Source organism: Terrapene carolina, unplaced genomic scaffold (assembly GCF_002925995.2).
Source record: "Terrapene carolina triunguis isolate 2854851 unplaced genomic scaffold, T_m_triunguis-2.0 Scaffold89, whole genome shotgun sequence".
Lineage (NCBI taxonomy): Eukaryota > Metazoa > Chordata > Testudines > Emydidae > Terrapene > Terrapene triunguis.
The window spans coordinates 25,973,714-25,996,283 of NW_020664440.1; the positions used below are offsets into that span (position 1 = coordinate 25,973,714).

At 40.4% G+C, this 22,570-nt stretch overlaps 1 protein-coding gene across 1 annotated transcript in view; it reads right to left on the bottom strand.

Moving 5' to 3' along the window:
* CACNA2D3 (calcium voltage-gated channel auxiliary subunit alpha2delta 3) overlaps positions 1–22,570 on the bottom strand; it is a 734,667-nt gene that overhangs the window by 559,874 nt on the left and 152,223 nt on the right. The window contains exon 3 of the mRNA XM_024221093.3: positions 1,300–1,416. Coding sequence (XP_024076861.2) covers positions 1,300–1,416 — 117 coding nt within the window. The remainder of the gene's footprint in view (positions 1–1,299; positions 1,417–22,570) is intronic.

Genomic DNA, 22,570 nt, shown 5'->3' on the forward strand with positions numbered 1-22,570 from the left:
TCAGCTTCAGCCCTGGGCCCCAGCAAGTCTCACGCTAGCCCTCGTAACCCCATTAAAATGGGGTCCTGACCCACTTTGGGGTCCCGACCCACAGTTTGAGAACCGCTGAGTGTACCCCTATGTCAGCACCTCCATTTAACAAATGTACACAATCAACTTGGAAAACTTCTGGCCAATTGAAACAGATGTTCCTGTGCTGTATCACTGAACCCCCTATGTCCAGGAATATCTTGGTGACCTGTCTATTCACTTTCACCCATCTTCTTTTACATCCTGAGGAGGAGGACGAGGATTGCTGCTGCAAGCTGGTGAGTAACTCTGCTGGAACAGAGCCAAAAGAGGTTCCACATGGCCCATGCACTGGGCTAAGTCCTGGGAGCTGGGAAATGCTGGCCAATCGGCACCCCTCTTCCCCAGCCAGCCAATGAATGCCACAGACTCCCAGAGGAGGAGCTACCTTTTGTCCCTTGCTGAGGGTCTCCATCCCATGCCTCTGGAAATGACCCCCTTTCACCGCTGGCCCCATCGATTTCCCCTACCCATGTATGCAGGTGGGTGGCATTTTGCACATGTATAAACGAATGGAAGTTAATAAACAATTGTTGATGATACCCAAGAAGAAACAGAATACAGCTCACTCTCTCAACTGTGTGGGTTGTGCAAAGCTAACGGGAATCAAAAGTGGTAAAAACATTGATTTTTGTCACTAAAATCAGCATATATGACTCTGAAAACACAAATTGCCACTCCACCCGTTATAAACATTGCTGTGGAAAGGAGTTTCAGCAATATGAGACAAGCAGAAAATGATGTACAGTAGACACATTTGCCACCCTTTATTACACATTTACCACAGATGGGGGGAAGGGGAATCAGATTGTTCAATCAAGGGAGATTAGACTAGGCAGATCCCTTCAAATATTATTTTTTATAGTTCTATAGGGTACTGCAATTAATTCTGCTTTGGTTTTGTTTTGTTGATATACAGATATATATATACCATTATTTTATCAGCAAATATGACACTAAGAATATTTGTAATAAACTGGTACTTCAAAGCTTGCCACATATGCAAAGCTTTTACATGATTATCATAGGTAAATGCGCTGCCAAATTTATCTTACTGATAGTATTATCAACTTTCATCTACTTCTGAGAGCTGGACCTTAAAAACACTTCTGAAGTCTTTTGGTACTTTTTACACCATCACCTTCAATTACCATGGATGCAACATTCTAAGCTACTGACACATTTTGTACAACTGCACAAAATATTAAAGCAAAATGATCTGCTACTTACCCGTACAGCTTCAGACTTTTTATGAAACATTTCTTCCATACTTTTTGCTAGCTTTTTCACAAGCTGAAGGCCATCAATTTCTTCTATTGAAACATCCTTCTCGTATTCTTTGTATTTCTGCAAGAAAGTAGAATTGTAAAAGGAAGTTACTTGAAATTCTGACAACTTGTAACTTGATGCATACTCCATTTTTTCTGGCTTTTGTACATTTCCTTGGTATTCAGTTGGGTACTGGAGAACTAGTTAATGCAAAAACACTTTTACTGAGATGGATCTGTTAGATCCAGAACGCCAATGGTGAAAAATAGAATAAAATGTATTCATCCTTTCCACTGTGGGGAAAGGAACCAAAACTGCTCAAACATACATAACAGCAAATAGTATAACCAAAAAGACCTTATTTTAAACTAGTGATATGTCCCTAGTCCCCTCTAGTTTTAGGTCCCCAGAGCTAGCCTCCTTCAACTAAAATTAAACAGAACTTGAATAATCTAGCTCTTCTTAGGCCCTGATTCAGAAAACCATGTAAGCATGTGCTTAACTTTATATACATGCATACGGCTATCCCTAAACAGCAAACTGCCCTTTCACAGGAACAAATGAGGACGAATCCTACTTTGTGGTCTCTTCTCTTTTCAATGCACGTTTATGCACAAGTAACTCTTGGTAGCATGAATAAGAATTAGACAGGTATGGAGAGACAAATACATCCCAAAAGCATGTCAGCCATTCATTTGCGGCCTCCTTTTGTTCTTTTCTGCATGTCAACATTTTGAATTTTATTTCTGTATCGGTGTTTACAATAATAATAAAGCAACTGTATTTTCTTTGGGATCAGTCCTGAAGATGGTAGTGTATTCCCCTCCCACCATGAATAATCCCATTATAGTCAATACACTCAGCCATAAAGGTTTTCATAATCAGGCTATAGTTTTGTAATCTGACTCCCTCTCTTTAAGGGTTTACTCTTGCTGCTTATGAATGAAGTAATTGGCAAAACTCCCATTATGGCAAGAGGAATACGATAGTATGTAATTAGGGATGAACCCATCAAATTTAGTATCATGAATTATATCCTTTTCATATTATTAATTATATTTAATTATTCTATAGAATTATTCTATTCCATTCCATAGCTTCATCAGGAACAGAAGCAAGCATATTATTAATTAATTATTATTATTATTAGGTGCCTCCACGAACAGATAAGTAATGTGAGGTTCCTGCTCTGAAGACTTTACCATCAAAGTTCATTTAAAATACTAGGAGGATGCATAGGAGTTACAGTAATAAGATACACAACTACTTATCAAAGACATGTGAGCATCATGGTGGGACACTTTAAAAAATAAACACTAATGAGAAATGAGTTTATATATGAGAAATATATGAACGCTTACTGTTGAATATATTATTTTTTAATGCTAGACCATATTATAGAGACAAATATGAACCAAAATCCCTGATCTTAGGAGCTCACATTCAAAGTGAAGAAAGGCAATATCATTTGGCTTGTGGTTATGTTCCACTACAAATTAGGTTTTTTTTAAATCTCTGCACTCTACACGCTCCATGCACCATTCTTAAGCTCAGGCACTGCCAGTAAAATTTAAGACTTTTCAAAATTCGCAAATTAATGCCCTGATCCTGCAAACACTTAAGCATGTGCACAACTTTACTCATATGAATAGTCCTATTTGACATTCACATGCCCACTCACAGGAAGCAAATTCTTCCAGGAAATCTCATTGTAAGAGTTATACTCACTGGTCAGGAAATAGAAGTACTATCATGTGACTAAAAGCGAAGCATTGCAGCTCAAATTTGATATTTTCAATTTTGACCACCAAGCCATAAAATGTACAATAGACATGGCACATGCTTCTTGCAGCCCTGATTCAGAAAAGCTCGTGAGTGCTTAAGTCCCACTGACTTAAGCATATATTTAAGTGCTTTGCTGAATCAAGGACCTAACCAGAGGTTTACATATTTTCAGTATTGCACTCCCCAGTTACTGCATCATAAGATGACACAATCCTCTAAGATAGAGTATCTTCTTAAAGACAATGCACTCACCACAGCTCAACATGGTATCCTGGCCAGAAGCAAAAGGTTGTTGCCCTTTTAAGGATTCCACCCTACAGTCATAGTACAGGGGGAAAGTTTACAGGGACAGGAAAGAGCTGAAGGGAGGGCAGGGAGCACTACCCTGCCTGCTGACCAAGACAGTGGCAGGTATTTATACCCTGGGCATCACCAGAGAAGCCCTCTTTTATCTGGATCAGGCTGGCAGAGACTACGATACCCGTACGAGGAACTAAGGAAACAAATCAACAGAGCCAGACGTGTACCCAGAAGCCTCTTGCTGAAAGACAAGCCCAAGAAAGAAACCAACAGAACTCCACTGGACATCACCTATAGTCCTCAGCTAAAACCTCTCCAAAGCATCATCAGTGATCTACAACCCATCCTGGACAACGATCCCTCGCTTTCACCAGCCTTGGGAGGCAAGCCAGTCCACGCCCACAGACAACCTGCCAACCATAAGCATATTCTCACCAGCAACCACACACCGCACCATAGTAACTCTAACTCAGGAACCAATCCATGCAACAAACCTCGATGCCAACTCTGCCCACATATTTACACCAGCAACACCATCACAGGACCTAACCAGATCAGCCACATCATCACCGGTTCATTCACCTGCACGTCCACCAATGTAATATACGCCATCATGCACCAGCAATGCCCCTCTGCTATGTACATCGCCCAAACTGGACAATCCCTACATAAAAGGATAAACGGACACAAGTCAGATATTAGGAATGGCAATATACAAAAACCTGTAGGAGAACACTTCAACCTCCCTGGACACACAATAGCAGAGTTAAAGGTAGCCATCCTGCAGCAAAAAAACTTCAGGACCAGACTCCAAAGAGAAACTGCTGAACTTCAGTTCATTTGCAAATTTGACCCCATCAACTCAGGATTAAACAAAGACTGAATGGTTAGCCAACTACAAAAGCAGTTTCTCCTCCCTTGGTGTTCACACCTCAACTTCTAGAAGAGGGCCTAATCCTCCCTGATTGAACTAACCTCGTTATCTCTAGACTGATTCTTGCCTGCATATTTATATCTGCCTCTGGAAATCTCCACCACATGCGTCTGATGAAGTGGGTATTCACTGTTAGTCTATAAGGTGCCACAGGACTCTTTGTCGCAATGTATATATTGTAACTTGTCCCAGTTGCAAATAAGTTTGATCTTGTTTTATACTAAAAGGTGAGTAAACAGTTAATTTGTTACAAAAATATTTGACAAGTGTTTGCCTATTTCTGCTTATGGAATGCTGCAAACAAAACAAGGTTTCCTTGAATTTATTCAACTTAATCCTATTTATTTTATTCATTTTTTTATTTATTTTATTTTTGGTGATTTTTCTCTTATTCTACGATTAGGTCATAATTCAAAATCCCAAATAGAAGATTTTTAATCAGTTTCGCTAGTCACATAAAAGTGACATGAAATTAACTGATTTAGGGAATGGAAACAATTAACATAACACTTTACAATCAAGTTTCTTGGAATTTGGTTTCTGAGACATTTGACTTTATGAGCCCAAAATATCATTTTCTGTGACCATTCATGCTAGGAAAGGTGAACTGCACAAGTGTTCATACTAAAGAAACATGAAAAGGAAGTAAACGCAGCTGAAGTGAATTAAAGTAAACAATCAAACCAATATCTGCAGATTTTTTTTGTAGCATTTATTTTTGTTTGCAATCATATAAAAATAATTTTCCATTTCTAATGTCAACATTCTTGCAAAAAGAGTAATGGATGCCTGAAAGAAAAGCAAGTTGGGGGACAATACAATACATAGTATGATTGTATGATCGTTTTGTGCCCCAAGGTAACCTTTTCATCACTCTCTGAAGACCTATCTACACTAAGAAGGTCTTTTGTTTTGTTTTTAAGTTTCCCACCTTTGGTAACACCCGCTCAACTCCACTGGTGTTAGCACAGTTAGTCCGAGGGAAGACTGAATGCCACAAGTATTTTTAACACCATATTGAGACTCCAGAGAAAGTGCAACAACAAAAAAAGTTGATAATACTTGAATTCAGGTAGCTCTTCAAGACCAAGAGTAAATTCCAGTGATGGACAGTAAGCACAAGCTCAGGAAACATATAGCAAGAAGAGTTCTTTTTTGCCATACTAAAATTTTCAGAAAACAATGGTCTATACCAGGGGTCGGCAACGTTCGGCACGCGGCTCGCCAGGGTAAGCACCCTAGCAGGCCGGGCCAGTTTATTTACCTGCTGACGTGGCAGGTTCGGCCGATCGCAGCCCCCACTGGCCGCGGTTCGCCGTCCCGGGCCAATGGGGGTGGCGGGAAGCGGCGCAGGCCAAGGGATGTGCTGGCCGCGGCTTCCCGCCGCCCCCATTGGCCGGGACAGCGAACCGTGGCCAGTGGGGGCCGCGATCGGCCAAACCTGCCGCGTCAGCAGGTAAATAAACTGGCCCGGCCCGCTAGGGTGCTTACCCTGGCAAGCCACGTGCCGAACGTTGCCAACCCCTGGTCTATACTCACTTAAGCCTGACTACATGTCTGTAATGACCTATTTAGATGGGACCTTTTGTGAACTATATAATCTTTTTGATCAATACCCTTGGGAGAAACTTTCATGAACAGGGTCAATAAAGAAGCAGCTGTAGTACTCTCCTGGAATCAACTAAATATTTGAGCCAATGACATTAATTACTGTCTAACAAGTTTTGTAACTAAAACTTGCCCATGGAATTAATATCATGAAGATCAGGGGAAATAGAAGATTTCTCAGTTAACTTCTAGGTGCACTATGAATTTCAGATTTTCTATAACATTGCCATTTCAGCAGTACATACTAAAGACTTACCATTGTGCAATTTTGTTCTAATAGACTTTTCAAAAGGAGTCTATTAATTAAACTCTAACTAGTTTTGAAAAGCTTCATTTAAACCAACCTGAATTTTGATGCTGCTTTTTTTTTTAAAATCTGCCATGTTAATAGAACAAGCAGAATTTAGGCTACTATTCCCCAAGGGTATTTATGCCATTTTACATAATTAACTAATCCCAATTTTCTGTTCTTCTACCCACTTCGATCAAATGAGCATAAAGTAGCTTGTTATCCATGCACAGTAACTACTTCATTTTCACTGATCAGAGCAAGCGAAAGAACAGAGTCCACAGTAGGCAGTGACACAATATTGTAAAATATATCAATTGTGCCAAAAAGTAGTATGCTGAAAAATCTGATTCCATTAAAACTGATTCCATTAAAAGCTGCCTGCTTTCCTCAGTGATATTTTTTGATAAATCCAGGTCTAAAAAGACTGCCTAGAAGAACTGCTGTGCTTATTATATCAATAGGTCAGCACATAGAGAGGCAATTCCCTGAAATGCTTATTTCAGGCTGCATGATCAGTGTTTAACATATCCGATTCTGATAAAAGTGTTTTTTTAACAATTGACCTTTGGGTTCCTGGAAAGTCTTCTTAAATGAATTGCTTGAAGAGATTGTTTTCAGGTCATAACAAGGTTAGATCAATGAGTTCTATCAAGTGAAGAAAACCAGAAAATTATTGTTTGTGGAAACTGACTGATGCAGCTCTAAGACATCAACAATTTTTCTTGTCACTCCCGGTATTATGCGATATATTCTATCATTCTCTTGTGAGAAACTATTTCTAAAAAAATATCTATTTTGAGTGATTAGTGCTTTTTAAAAAGACGGATTTACAGACTATTAAAATAAAAGTGGATGATTTCGGCTCTCTTCTGCTTTACATGGAGAAAATGCAAACTAATGTGTAACATAAGTCTACAATTTTACGATGTCTGTTCATACATGTTACAGTAACTCCTCGCTTAACGTTGTAGTTATGTTCCTGAAAAATGCGACTTTAAGCAAAACGATGTTAAGCGAATCCAATTTCCCCATAAGAATTAATGTAAATAGGGGGGGTTATGTTCCAGGGAAATTTTTTTCACCAGACAAAAGACTATATATTATATACATATACACACAGTATAGGTTTTAAACAAACAATTTAATACTGTTCACAGCTATGATGATTGTGAAGCTTGGTTGAGGTGGTGAAGTTAGAGGGTGGAAGAGGGGGGATATTTCCCAGGGAATGCCTTACTGCTAAATAATGAACTAGAACTTGGCTGAGCCCTCAAAGGTTAACACATTGTTGTTAATGTGGCCTCTCACACAAGGCAGCGCGAACATAAGGGAAGGGAGACAGCATAACAGACAGAGACAGACACACACCTTGTGTGTGGGAGAGAGAGAGAGAGAGAGAGAGAGAGAGAGAGAGATGCACACTGCCCCTTTAAGTAAGCTGACCCACTCTTAAGTGCATTGCCTTTTTAAGTGGATCAGGAAGTTGAGACAGCAGCTGCTGCCCCAAGCTCTCTATGTCTCTCTCCGTCTATGTCCCCTCCCTGCTCTATATGGAGAAGGGGTAAGCGGGGTGCAGGAGCAGGGGGGAGAGGGACACCCTGACATTAGCCTCCCCCCCCTTCCTCCACTGCACAGCAAGCAGGAGTCTCTGGGAGCAGCTCCAAGGCAGAGGGCAGGAGCAGCAGATGGCAGTGGGGGGAGGGACAGCTGAACTGCCAGCAATTGGTAGCCTGCTGGGCGGCTGCAGCACAGGGAACTTAGGGGAGCGGGGAGCTGATAGGGGGGCTGCCGGTCCACCCTAGTTCCAAGCCCCCACCAGCTAGCTGCAACGGGCTGCTCTTCCTGCAAGCAGTGGACAAAGCAGGCAGCTGCCAAACGATGTTAGAAGGGAGCATTGCACAACTTTAAACGAGCATGTTCCCTAATTGATCATCAATGTAACAATGAAACAACATTAACCGGGATGACTCTAAGTGAGGAGTTACTGTACTTTCACTTGTCTTAATTAACATTTGTAACCCAGGTTAATGGGTCTGATGAAAAAGGGAGCCAAGTTTGTTGCGGGTAAATGAGAGACAGGGAAGACTGCAGTGTGCTCACTTCACCAACAGTGATTGGGCAAACCTTGCGGGACAGAAGGCTGACTAAGCCAATTGGAGGGGGGGATGAGAGGAGGACAGTTCTGCCTCAGGGGAGTGCAGGTGCTCCCTGACTGCCTCCACCTGCCTGAGGGAACACTGGTACTCCCCTGGCTGTCTCCCTTTGCAATGATGTTGCCTATTTGCCCTGAAAGGGGGTTGGCAAACTACTCTGGGAGAGGACAACTGATCTTGGAAACACCGAGGAGACCCCTACACCATGGAGGCTTTTTCCCACTGTGAGTAACGCCTATTGCTGCTGCACAGAGGTTAGTCCCCTGGGCGAATTGATAACTTAATCACCTCGCCACACACAAGCATCTTCAGGCCCGCAATGCCTCAAGGTATGTGGGATCCTCCATATTACGGAGCCCACTGATGTGAAATAAACTAGATTCACGAATCCAGGGAAATTCACCCTGGGAGTTGTGTTACTTGGGGGGTTATATAGTGTTACTGGTGTACCCACTCCAAATCCATCATCTCCTTCTCCTTATATGAGTCCTCTACATTTCCCTTTGTAAATAAAATGTACATTGTTTGTTGGTTCAGAAGAGTATATGTACAACATATCAGGTTAGTCATAGGGTAAGTACTGGGACAGGTTGAAACCACATAGGGAGGTACAGAAGGGTTCCTGACTACCTTAAATAGTCAGGTGGAGGCACCACCACATCATAACTAAGAACCCAGACCACTGAAATGCACTAAGACCAAAGCAGAGGGATACAAGGTAATGGCTCCTGTAGATGGTCAGCTGCCCTTAGGGGTATGGTGACCCATAAAACCCCCTTATACATGAATATATTTCAACATACAGAAAGAGTTGGAGCAAATCAAGGATATTATTTAAGCTCTCATTGAAAAGACCACACATCTTCTATGACGACACATGTCTAGCTGACTGTTGGAAGCCTCTATGAATATTTGCATCAAACTAGGAGTATATACTTATCTGCAGGATCTTGGCAGCTAAGGAGTTTATTTAATATGTATTTTGCATCAGCAGTTTCATTGCCTTAAAAGTACTTCTTATATTATTTTTGCTGCCAAACGCAGCAGATTCCAAAAATGGAGACATTTTGTGGTTGGAAAGAACACCAGCTGTTTTTAGTATCCTGGCACCCTAGTGAATGTGTTTAATGGGAAGAAGTCCGGTTTAATTTGTGCACATCTATACAATTTTTCTACAATGCTCACTATGCATGAGACTGGGAACGTAGATTGGATCTAGAAGCAAATTGGCTTTATGGTAAATATTAATACAGAAAGTTTGAACTGTTAAAAATATGTGGAGAACAATAAAACTTAAGTGACAGCCACAATTATAAATAGATTTTCCTCCTTCCACTAGAGCAGTGGTGGGCAACCTGCGGCCTGCGGGCTGCAGGGACGTACTGGCCGCTGCTTCCCGCAGCTCCCGTTGGCCGGGAATGGTGAACCCCGGCCACTGGGAGCTGCGGGAAGCCGGGCCTGAGGACGGTCAATGTAAACAAACTGTCTCGCAGCCTGCCAGCGGATTACCCTGATGGGCCACAGGTTGCCCACCACTGCACTAGATACAGTCTGAACCACAGACTTCCATCATTGTCTTAACAGGAACTTTGCAGCCGTGAACTTCTGTATTGTTGCATTGGCTGATTTATTTAATTTCAAATGAATTTCATATAAAATATGATTATTTCTTCCACTCTGATGCAATCTTGAGAAAAACAGCAGCTGTCCCATCAAAACTGCAACTAAGCAAACCACCATGATTACAAGGGTTAGGGACAGGAAACAGGGCTTTATGTCCCCCCTTTTTGGGGGGGGGGGGTAAAATCTCATGGTGCTACAACCCTGGATGGTTTCTCAAAGCAACACCTTGTTCAGCTGCTCTCTCTGCACTCTGAATATATTTGGTGGCACTGTACGTAATATTTTAAATAAATAGGTTTTCCAATATTCTATGCTTTACTTCAGTTCATAAGACATTGAAATGCTCTGACCAGTATTATTTCTAAAGCCTGCAATGATACATTTACATTGCTAAAGAAGGAAAACAGTCTCAATAGCTCAACAGTAAGTAAATGCTGGGGAGTAGCACATCATTTCATGGAAGGTTAGGGTCACAGCTGAACACTTCCTCTGATAAGTGGATTTCTAGTTCTCAAGAAGATTGAGTACAAATAGTCCAAGCAACTTCTGATTTGCTACATTACAAGAAATATTTGAAACTCTGATTCTGTTAGTGAAATCATCATTTAGTATGAAATCCTCCACAGAGCCAAGAAATCCTCCACAGAGCCAAGAACATTTATCATTTGAGAAAACAGACACAAAAAATGCATTATTTCTGCAGCTTCTATTTTACCAGATCATTTCACACAAGCACAAGGAAAAGAAAAACACTATTTCACTGTCAGAACTTTTAATGTTGTTCATATACTTGGGTCATTTTTTAAACCTTGCCTAACTGAACATCTAGTAATAATGTACCAGAAATCAACCTACACAAAGCTCAGGTTGGAAGTGGTCTGTGCAATACAAATAATTGGTAGTGGAGTGTCAGTAAATAATAGGAAGCATGGGTGGGCACGGCAACAGGAAAATACCTTTTCGAAGCAGGACAGCTCTGGAAAGAAGCTATATATTAGTCAAAGGTAGGTTATTTTTTCAATAGGGAACAGAGGTTGTTGTGCATGCACACATTCATCTCGATCATCTCTCACTGAAAGAAAGATAATTGCTCTCTAGTAACTTTGCTTAAATAGGTAAATAAATAAATGAAATATTCACCAAACATTATTTTTAAAGACGTACACTGTCCTTAGCTTGGCTAAATACATATTATGGGCACTAAATGAATTTGATCTAAAGGCTCCATCTAATACTCTACAAAACTCTTCTTCTTTTTGCCACTTCCCTATTTGGGATTGATGATTGTTATTTGGCTTCTTCCAAAACTCATGACCATATGCCAGGCTGTCATGCAGATTGGTCTCTCTGGGGTCTACTGATATCCAGTCCAGGTACCAAGACTTTGGCCTCTCCCATGGTCATCTTCCATCCACAATCATTACAGGAGCCATCCTACTGATATAGCTTTCAGATATCTGCTGGATATGTTCAACCATTCCAATGTAGCCTAGCCTCCCTCAACTTGTCTTCAATTAGAACGACCCGCATTGGGCCACTAACAACCTCATTTCGTTTCCTATCATGGAGTGTCCAACCATTTGACATCTCATTCCATGGTGGAGAGCATACAGATTTCCTTTCTTATGGCTGGTCAAGTCTCTGTTCTGTACATTAAGATCAAATTACTGTTTTATACACTATCTTTTCATTACAGAGAATTGGGGTCAGCTCCTTCATTTACTCAAATCAGCTTTAACATGATGACAGGCATCACTCGGGGAGAAGGGGGGGCAGCATCGTCAGCAGCCACTGATCCTAGATATTTAAATTATTTCACTCTTTTAAGCTCTCTGCCTGTGATGTCCTTTACGGTGAGTCCTCCTCCGTGAGTTACCACAGCCTTGTATATTCTAAAAAGCTGCTAAGTACAACTACCATCCACACTAAATAGGAGAATGCAGTGTCTAGGAACACTGATATCCCTTCAAATGGTTTGTGAGAACACCGTAAGTGCCACAAGAGGTAAGTTTCAAAAGCTGCCAGAAACCAGTCAGAGCAGAAGTATGCATGTAGCTAGATCTTGCAGGTGTTGCATATTTTGTAAAATGGGTATTTGTGACCCAACTGTCCCATGTGGCTTCTTCACTTTGTTTTTGTTGTGTGAAGAGTGAAAGACGATAGAATGTGTCAGGCAAATAGAAGGGGTGTATATATGCACACATGTATAAGGATAGCAGCATGCAGTTGGGTCACAAAAACCATTTTACAAAATATGCACAAATTCCTCAAGGGCTAGCTACATGCATACTTCTGCTTTGACTGATTTCTGGCAGCTTTTAAAACTTCTCTCTTGTGGCACTTAATGTGTTCTCACAAGCCATTTAACAGGATACTATTCTGTTCCCTTACACTGCATACTCCCGTTTAGTGTGGATGCTAGTTGTACTTCACACAGTTTTGTAGAGCTGTGCAGTGATGGACAGCAGAGCTGGGCAATATTTTTTGGACAAAACATGTTTCACCAAAAAATCAGATTAGGGTTGACTGAAATATTTAGCAAATTCATGTTGAGTTCACCAAATTATTGTGGTTGGGGGAGGGGGGAAGTGGGAAAGAAAAAAAAAACAAAAAAATCTTTCACACAAGTAAAAATATTTTGTTCTCATATTTCCAAAAATGAAATATTTTTACTTGATTCTAAACTATTTTTTGTTTCAAATTTTTACTTCAATTTTATTAAAAAAATTAAAGGTAAAAAATCCTCAAAAATGAAACTCTTTGTTCCAGGTTGATTAAAATGTTTTGCTCGACCCAAAACATTTTTTCTTTATTTTGTTTTGCTGAAACAAACTGACAAGTTTTCATTTTGAATCAATCTGAAACTATTTTTTTTTCTTCAATTTTTTGGTTTGGACATTAAACAAAAAAAATCAATTATTCACACAACCCGAGTCATGAGCAGCAAGCATGCATATTTTTAGCCCATACACTTTATAAAAAACTAACTTAAATCTTTGAAATATTCAAATCTGAACGGCTGCACTTTTGCAAGTTTAACATGAAATTACAGAAATGCAGGCATAAATTAATGAAAGCCAAAACCAAGTTACTAATACCAGCCTCAAATATTGTGAAAGAAGGGAGGAGGATAGCATGACTTCACTGATCTCCAAATTCCATGCGTATGAAGACGTTCTCAAATAGGGAACCCGTCAGACTTTTTGATCTAGTACCAGATGCATTACAACGTCAATTCGGATTATGAAAACTCACCAGAGCAGGAACTCATTGTTAGCACAAAGGTTGACTATACCTCAAATAAATGACATACCATGCAGAAAATCCTCCATCACTCCTGTACATTTAAAATTCACCTACTTCTAAGCTACAAGAAGAGTATATTGGATATTAGGGGGGAAATTTTAATGTATATATTGATCTGTATACGGTTTCTGAAGTCTATGGACAATCAAGACAATATTGTGTATTTTCAACAATATAGTTAAGCTTTTTAAGGTTGGCATATAGTTCATCCTGAAAATCCACAATTGGAATAGTGAAAATTTGAGGAAGCTTTTCATGATGTAGTTCAAGATTCAGACTGGGTAGGTTACCAGTCCTAGAGGTACTCCCATGGCTGAAGCCACATTGTATTTCCTCTAGTTCCCCATGTGTTCAGGAGCATTAATATGCTACTCAGTTTCCCAGGGTAAGAGCATGCATTATTGTGTGCTCTTGGGTTCCCTGTGAACTCTTTTAAAATATAATTAAAACCCTCAAACATTCTCTTCCCTGTCCTCTGTCTATCAGACTGCAGTTGTTGGCCTTCTAATCTTTAATATTCTTAAAATACCTCCAATTAGTAGGAACAGCATTATTATTTGATATTTTTCCTCACACTGCTGCTGATTTAAAATGAAAATCTAATACCTTCTCTCTCTCTCGTTCTCAAACATGCATGTTTCTGCCAGAGGCCCACAGGGTAATTCTCTAATTATCTGTATTTTGTCAGTTGTTACTACCCGAGAACTGATTTATAGGCTGAGATTTCTAAGCCTCATAATATTTAAATTTCAGTTTTGCAAGGGAACACATCCCCATCCCTCAGAGTTCTGTTATCCTGTACCACACACAGGCCTACAATCTGCTGTTTGTGCATTTTTGACCTACCAGAGACCTACACTCCCCAAGGATTTAGTTGTACTGTTTGGAATTCTCTCTGTTATTACTATAAGGGAACTGATTTAAATCAGAAGTTCAGAGGATCAGTATGAGCAGAAGAGGTCTCTCCCCTAGGAGGCAGCAGTTCAATAGCCAGCACCAAGCATGGGGTAGGAGCTACATATATTAATCTGCAATAGTCATCTACTAAACTACTTTTATCTGCATGTCTCTGAAAGTTTCTGCTAAAAATCTTGGTTGAAATCCTGGCCCTATAGAGTTCTGCCATTGACTTCAATGGGGGCAGTATTTCATCCTACATTGTTAATTTATCAAACCTAACTGGGATTAGCAATGATTAGAGAAAAATGTGTCAGAGCCTCAGATTGGGCCACAAGTACTCAAAAACCAGCAACAGCACATTTACCGTGAATTAGACAGTCATCACCTACATTATACATTTGCTGACACAGTTTGTGACACATGGTGTTTCTAGAGACAAGGAATGAAAGGCAGATGCGGAGACTCATGAAGAGGGGGTGACAACATTTTAGCAGTCTTGAGGAGGGACAAGCCTCCACTTGCCCTGAACTAGGTGTGGATCTCAGATTAAAGTTCCATTTTCCATTTCATTGCACACATACAAATTCATATTGTATGCACGGGGAGTAATAACAAAAGTGATACTGATTACAACACTGGTTCCTCTTATGTCCTCTTATGCAACTGATATAATCAGAAACCCATGCTGGGACAGACGGCACAGCCTGGCCAGCTTCATAGATCTAGTCAATATTTGTTACGTACTATTGGACTGCAAAATTACTCAGCAAGAGGACAGCATGACCAGTCAGGAATTTAATGAACTCAAAATGTTAGAACTATACCTGATCATTTGAGAAGAGGGAATGCCTTTCCTCACACACTGTAGAAACACCTTTATGAGATTTTTCCCATGGCGTCACTGTTTTCCATTTTTTCCTATGACAATTTAATACATATAGAAATTGACAGTATGCTAACATAAAAAGGTAGACAGCTAAAATTAATAATCAACATAAACGGATAGGCTTCAGGGCATAAGCAACCAATAGCTTTTAGGAACAATGATAACCATAGTACACCACAAAACGTGAAGCTATGGGAAATACTGAAATACAAAACTCAATAGCTAATGTAACTTCATTGACTTAAGTGAAGTTATACATGGAATGAAATTTGGCCAAATGTGTTTAGGATGGTTCTTAAGAACAACTTCATCCTAGTATGGATGGTCTCTGGCAAGATTCTGCTGTAAGAAAAGTCATCATCATCATCATCACGTTCCCATTACACCTCTGGCATTTAGGGCAGTACTTGATGCTAATTTAAAATGGGCATACATCTTCTTTCCCCATTATATATTATAGAATTAGTTGTTCTAAATTTCACAAAACTTCACCATTCAGTGCAGTAAATGGCAAAATGCTACTTATAAATTACTCTGCCTTTGTAGCAGTACACCAATAAAAACAACCTGTAATACCCTTTGATGAGGTAGGATACAGCACTAAATAATGTAGCGTAAAGCAAAGTAAGACTCCAACTAGGCCTCACAGCTGAATCTGACCCAAACACTCATATGTATAATTAAACAGGGCTTTTGTCCCTAGAAGTCAAGATATTGGTGCCTTATAATCTTCAGTAGTGAATCACTCACTAAACAGGCTGAACTACACAGTACATTTTTGTCTGAACTCTTTAAACTCAGTTCAGACAATCTGCCATGGAAGCACGGTCAGTGACACCCCCCGCCCTTTGGGGCAGAGATACTGGTTTGAAGTGCTACACAAGTTAATTGGCTTATCTGAAGTCTTTTTAATTCTATATTCGGGATGCCCTGACAATCGAATGTAATCAATGAATGAGTCTGCTAGATTGTAACGAGCTTAAAGCTAATACAATTTGCAGCTGTTAATGTGGTTTCTTTAGTTACAGAGCCAAAAGCTATGTCAGTGTTAGAAAACGGAGGGCAGGGTCTCAATGAATTTTTAACCCCTAGCCACAGGAATGATCAGAAAGGGCTACCTTTAGGTTCAAGTTACCTAGTTAAGATCCTCCAGAATCCAGAAAACACTATGCTGAGAACATACTATAAGTTTCATAGATTAGGAAACATTTGATCTCTTTTCCTGCTGACTCATTTCACCTGTGATCATGGGAATGATTCACTACCTATTCTACACACAAAACTCTCATTGATTTTTTTACACTTCTCATATTTAAATTTGATTTATGACGACTGTACAACAATAATACTGTTCATTTTACTATTCAGTGCTTTGAGGGTAGGATGGGGTTAAAAATGAGACTAGCTTGAGAAATGATCCTTTAACTAAATGGGCCAGACTGTGTTACCTTTACTCACACTGAATAGACTGTAGTAAAAGTAGTCCAACTGAAATCCAGGGTACTACACGCAGAATAAGATACTATTTTGAGTGAAATATTATCAGTAGTACTAAATCTCTCTTGGTGTGGCAAAACTATCATAACATTTTGCAAACATGATATTGTTTTTAAAAAAAAAATTGTTCAAACGGATACACAGTTTATGTCCCTAGAAATTACACATAGTTCTATCATGCTAGAGGCCAACACATCAATTTTATTGCACTTGAGAGATGGTACATCCATTCCCAGTAGAGGAACTGTAAAAATACAACCTGGCTTCTAGATGAACTACAACTACTACAGTTGTTTAAATACGCATCCTTTGAGTAAAAGGAAATTTGAAGTGAAAGAAAAGTGGCTGTCCAGCATTAAGTGTGCATATAATTTGGCTTCAGCACATTTTCATTGTGCTGAGTCCTTGTCAGAAGGCTCTACTGTGAAAGAGATACCAAAAATTGACAAGCTTAAAACTGTTCTTAGCAAGACATTTAAGATTTTCTCAGTATTATGGTGATCCTGTTTTTCCAGCACATATCTTAAAGCAGTTTCCAAAGGAAGTTAACTATTTTACAGATGGTGAAAATGAGGCATATGTAGGCACAGTGACCTGCCCAATGTCACACAACAGGTCATGGCAGAATTGGAAAGAGAACCCAGGTCCCCGGCTCCCAGTCCAGTGTCCTGTCTACTAGAACTAGACCACATATAACATCACTAACTTTAACCAGATCCACACAAAAAAACTGAGTCACAATTTTTTTCTTCTAAACACGTATGTTCCTCACTCCTTGATATGCAAACCTCCTTCCTAACTGAGAGTTCATGTTACAGCACATTACACATTCCTATTAGCCTTTGCTGGGTTTCTTGGTGTTGGTGAAATCCATCAATACTGATCAGTTTGATAGTATACTTGTTTCCTATCCTCAGAGGAGTTATTTTATTTGTTTTGTCAAATGACATCAGGACTCTCTATGCTAGCTTTTCATGTTTAACTGTTACTAGACGTGGGTATCTGAGATACCACAATTACTTCCTAGCCTACTCATTTAGTTGCCTCAGAAGAGGCATCTGCCTTTAGAATGCAGAACAGTGATGTATTTGTTGTTCATTATATTATTAATTATGCATAGCTTTACCTGGCACTCTGCAGGCAAAGACCAGATATCCCTGGAAGCTACATCTTCCTGAGTGGACTGAGGCAAAATAATTATTATTATTCTTTTAAAATATTTGCATATAATTTAAGTACCTTACAGTGTCTCTGTCATTTTATGCATTGTATCCCCAATGCATTTAAACTCTTCAAAGATATTTTTATCTGACCTAGTCTTCTCATTTTCTGTGTTCTAAAGTTCTACGAAACCAAGTCAATAAAGCATTATCTTGACCACAATTTCAATCAAGGGACTGAAACAAAAAGCTAGTGTTTTGGTGCTCTATTCTGTATAGGTAATTATACTACACTCATCAATGGAGTACCAGAGCACCTGGTACTTCTCTCAGCACACAGCTGTGACCTGCAGTCCATGTTCGCAGGAGGTGCCTCCCTTTAGCCCTCTGCACAGGCTGCCATATCAAGGGTTGCAGAATAGGGACAGTCTTGATTCAGACCTAGAGCCAGAACAGCTGAGTTAGTGTAGAGGCTTGTCTACATTTACCGGAGGGTCCGGCGGCAGGCAATCGGTTTTCTGGGATCGACTTATCGCGTCTAGTGAAGACGCGATAAAATCGATCCCTGATCGCTCTGCCGTCGACTCCGGAAATCCACCGCGGCAAGAGGCGGCAGCGGAGTCGGCGGCAGCGCAGCAGCGGTCGACTTTCCCCCGTCCTCACCGCCAGGTAAGCCGACCTAAAATACGCAACTTCAGCTACGGTATTCACATAGCTGAAGTTGCGTATCTTAGGTCGGACCCCCGCTGTAGTGTAGACCTAGCCTAGGAAGGGGAGTAACCTGCCCCAGGTGGCACTGACTACTTCCCATCTGCAGTAAGGGGGAAGCCAGGGTCCATATTGTGAATACCTGTGTCACCACACAATCAAATAGGAATTATGCTAGGTGTTCATAGGCCTCAGAAACTTGTCCTCCTTTTTACGTTATTTCTATATTTCAACTATTAAAAAAGGAGTGGCAGTATATTTTGATTCTCTTTCCACAAAGGAGCCAGCAATGGGCTGCTACTCATGATTACATTTTGCTGGTAGCCTCCCTTGCTCCCCCCACCCCCCAGTTGGTTGTTAGGGTTTTAGCGCTTAACAGAGTTTGGTTATAGTACAACTTTCAACAAATCCACTTGCCTGCTCAGAGTTTATGATTTCAAACTCATAGGAGAAAAGTGCTACGGCAGAATACCACCTAACCTCATTCTCAGCCTATGTCTGTAGTGCTTACAAGCACCCCATTCTGTCTCAAAAAGGGCGGGAATTCATGGGTAATGCAGGAGGAGGAAAAGTCCTAAGCAAAATTTCAATAGCTTCCATTAGAATCCTTTTCTGGTCTCCATTTTTTTTTTAAACTGATGTCTTGAGTTCATTGAGGCACCCTGGAACCAGTAATTCAATAGTCCAATTGCTCTGTTCTAAAACGTAGGTTTCGGAAACCTTACTCACATTGAGTAGTACTTCTCCACAAATGATTCCACTGATTTAATGTGAGGAACTACTCAGTAGGAGTAAGGCCCTTTGCTGCCAGCTGGAAATAGTAGGAAACTGATCATTTAACAATGGAAATTTGACTAGTGAAGACGGAGGGAAGGAAGCCAACCCACTCCTAGCTATCAGCCTGCTAGGTGATTTGTCAGGTGTTATACTGTATTTTGACTAGATATGCAGAGAGCGACAATCAGATACTAAACAAGGCCCTCCAAGCTTATGATTTCACTTCAGTTTTTTATTCTTCAATCAATCAGAAAGAAGCAGATTGAGATGGACTTCTGCATATGGACAACTAAAGAGGAACTGTGTTTTAAAATAACTCAATTCATCTACAAGCTAAGATAAGGGTAATTATGCTTTGGGGTGTCTGATGATCACTTCATGTCTGAAAGGACCATCTAAAACTTTGTATGTGGCATTATGAGTACTTTCCCCTTTCTCAGAAGCATCAATCAGTTATAGCCTACTGAGAGAGGCAGGATACAAGACTAGATCTGTCCAAATGGATATGGGGAATGTTAGGTTCAGTTCCTTAAGTAGGGTATAGGGTGGTATGTATCCTGCAGCTAAGAGGGGGCAAGAAATGCAAGGTGATAATTTTCTTAAACATAATACCTTAACAATAACAATATGTTCGTTGCCATTAGAATCTAAGATCCTTTCTGCAGAAAAAGAAAGCTAGTTCACCAAGCTGGGTTTTTTCACATTCTCACAGATCTCACAACAAGTGAATAATGCACAATCTCTTAATGTATTGTCAGGTTTTGGAATTTGGTAAATGGTTGCTCCTCAGGCTGTAAGCCAAACTGAATTAGTCATTTTAATGTAATCATGGACTTCTGCTTTCCAGAGATGGCCTCAGATTTTGGGCTTGCACATAATTGTGCAAACAAACATCTTCAGATACATTTTATAGTACTTAGACCTAATCACCTGATCAAGTCTATTTAGATCTCAGGGTTACTCACAAAATTGTTCCTGTAATTACCTGCCAAAGCAAAAACGTGGACAAAAAGAAAGAAAGAAAGAAAGAAAACCCAAGAAGCCCAGCTGAGACTCTTTTGAAAATCAGAGCCCGAATTTAAATTTGATGGCAGAGTTACTCCATTTTTTCAGAATAAAGTCAGTAATGAAGACACCAGACACAGTTTTCAACCATGCGGACAAAAAAGAAAAGCAACAGCATTCTTTTAAATGAAGAAACACTTCATAATCAGAGTATAAAAAAAGAATTAGGTAAACCTTCTAGCATATATCTAAATCTAATAGGAGTAACTTTTTAAAGGAACATTGGATATAGCTTTTATATTTTCACACATGATAAATCGACCGCTGATCGTTCTAGCGTCGACTCCGGTACTCCACCTCAGTGAAAAGTATGTCGATGTCAGTTATATTATTCATGTAGCTGAAGCTGCGTAACTTAGACTGATCCTCCCCCCCCCCAGTGTAGACCAGCCCTACGGCTGAGATCCAAGGATTCTGAGGCGTTAAAGTGGTGCCCCTGACAGAAAGGGAGGGGGAAAGTGGTCAGCTCAGCCGGAAGCTGACAGAGACCCAGGGCTTGTCTACATTTAAAACACTGCAGATGGACTTGCTAGGGAACACCATGGACAGCCAGGGAGGTTGTAATGCAGAGATCCAGTGAGAAAGCGGTTGTACTTCAGGATTCGATCCCAGAGGGACGTGAAGACATGTGCCCACTGCACTGTTGTGTAGACACTACCTGAGTCGACAGGAAGTGTTCTCCCATTGGAGTAGGTAATCCACCACCCTGAAAGGCAGAAACTAAGTTCATTTTTCTGGCTCTTCTCTGGACTTTCTCCAATTTGTTCACATCTTTCCTGAAATCTGGTACCCATAACTGGTATCCAGTTGAGGTCTAATCAGCACAGAGTAGAGCAGAAGAATTACTTCTCATGTCTTGCTTACAACACTCCTGCCAATGCAGCCCAGGATGATGTTTGCTTTTTTTTTTTTTGCAACAGTGTTGACTCATAATGTAGCTGGTGATCCTCTATGACCCCCAGATCCCTTTCTGCAGTACTCCTTCCTAGGCAGTCATTTCCCATTTTGCATGTGTGCAACTGATTGTTCCTTCCCAAGTGGAGTACTTTACATTTGTCCTTAATGGATTTCATCCTATATACTTCAGACCATTTCTCCAGATCATTTTGAATTTTAATCCTATCCTCCAAAGCACTTGCAACCCCCTCCCCTCAGCTAGGTATCGTCCCCAACTTTGTAAGTGTATTCTCTATGCCATTATCTAAATCATTGATGAAGATATAGAACAGAACTGGACCCCAGAACCAATCCCTTGATATGGCCGTCCAGCTTGACTGTGAACTACTGATAACTATTCTCTGGGAACAGTTTTCCAACCAGTTATGCACCCACTCAGTAGTAGCTCCATCTAGGTTATATTTCCCTAGTGTGTTTAAGAAAAGGTCATAAACCTCTGCCCATCTGGGCAAATAAATCGTATCTGGTTTTGGAGATACTGCTTCTGTGCCATTGCATATTACCACCGGTCACAACCCCCTGAAAAAGAATTCTGTCCGGATCCAAGCCCAGCTGGACTTGCTAGGGAACAGCACTGGCAGCCAAGGAGGACGTACTGCAGAGCCCCAGGCAGAGTGGTTGGATTGCAGGATCTCACTTGAAAGGGGGTGCTCTTGGAGAACTGGAGAAGGGTATGTAAGGGTATTTTGTTCAGCAACAACATTAGTAAATGGTATTTCCAAAGGATAGGATGTATGTTAGGAGCTTTCATCTTTCTCAAGGCGTAGCAGGTCCAACTTAATCCCCACAGAAGTCTGCAAGATGGCTCGCTCTTCCCCTCCCTGGAATGCTGTTTTTCCTTTGCATAGGAGAGTCATGAGTAGGAAACTGAACAGTTATTTTTTCATTAATTCCTCAGCTGGAGTGAGGTACTGCAGTGTTTTATTTTCCATGCCAAATCACATCTGCCTGCTCGAACTAGACACCATTATGTCAATAGGAAACAATGAAGACCAGAAGTGATAACTTGCTGTGGGCTGTAAGGTTATGGGGTACATCCACAGACTAATTCTTTCAATCAGCTTTTCTTTGTTATGTCTATCGCATTACCCTCCTCATCATTATGTCTGCCTCACTATTGTTCCAGCTCTCTGTCAAACTGTTCTGTTTTATATCTGCCTATTGTACTGAGACTCAGTACTTCAGTATAGTATTATCACACAATACCTATTTTCATTCCCACCTAAGTGAAGCAGCCAAAACTACCTTCCTACATTTCAAAACTCCGTCAGAACCAATGAT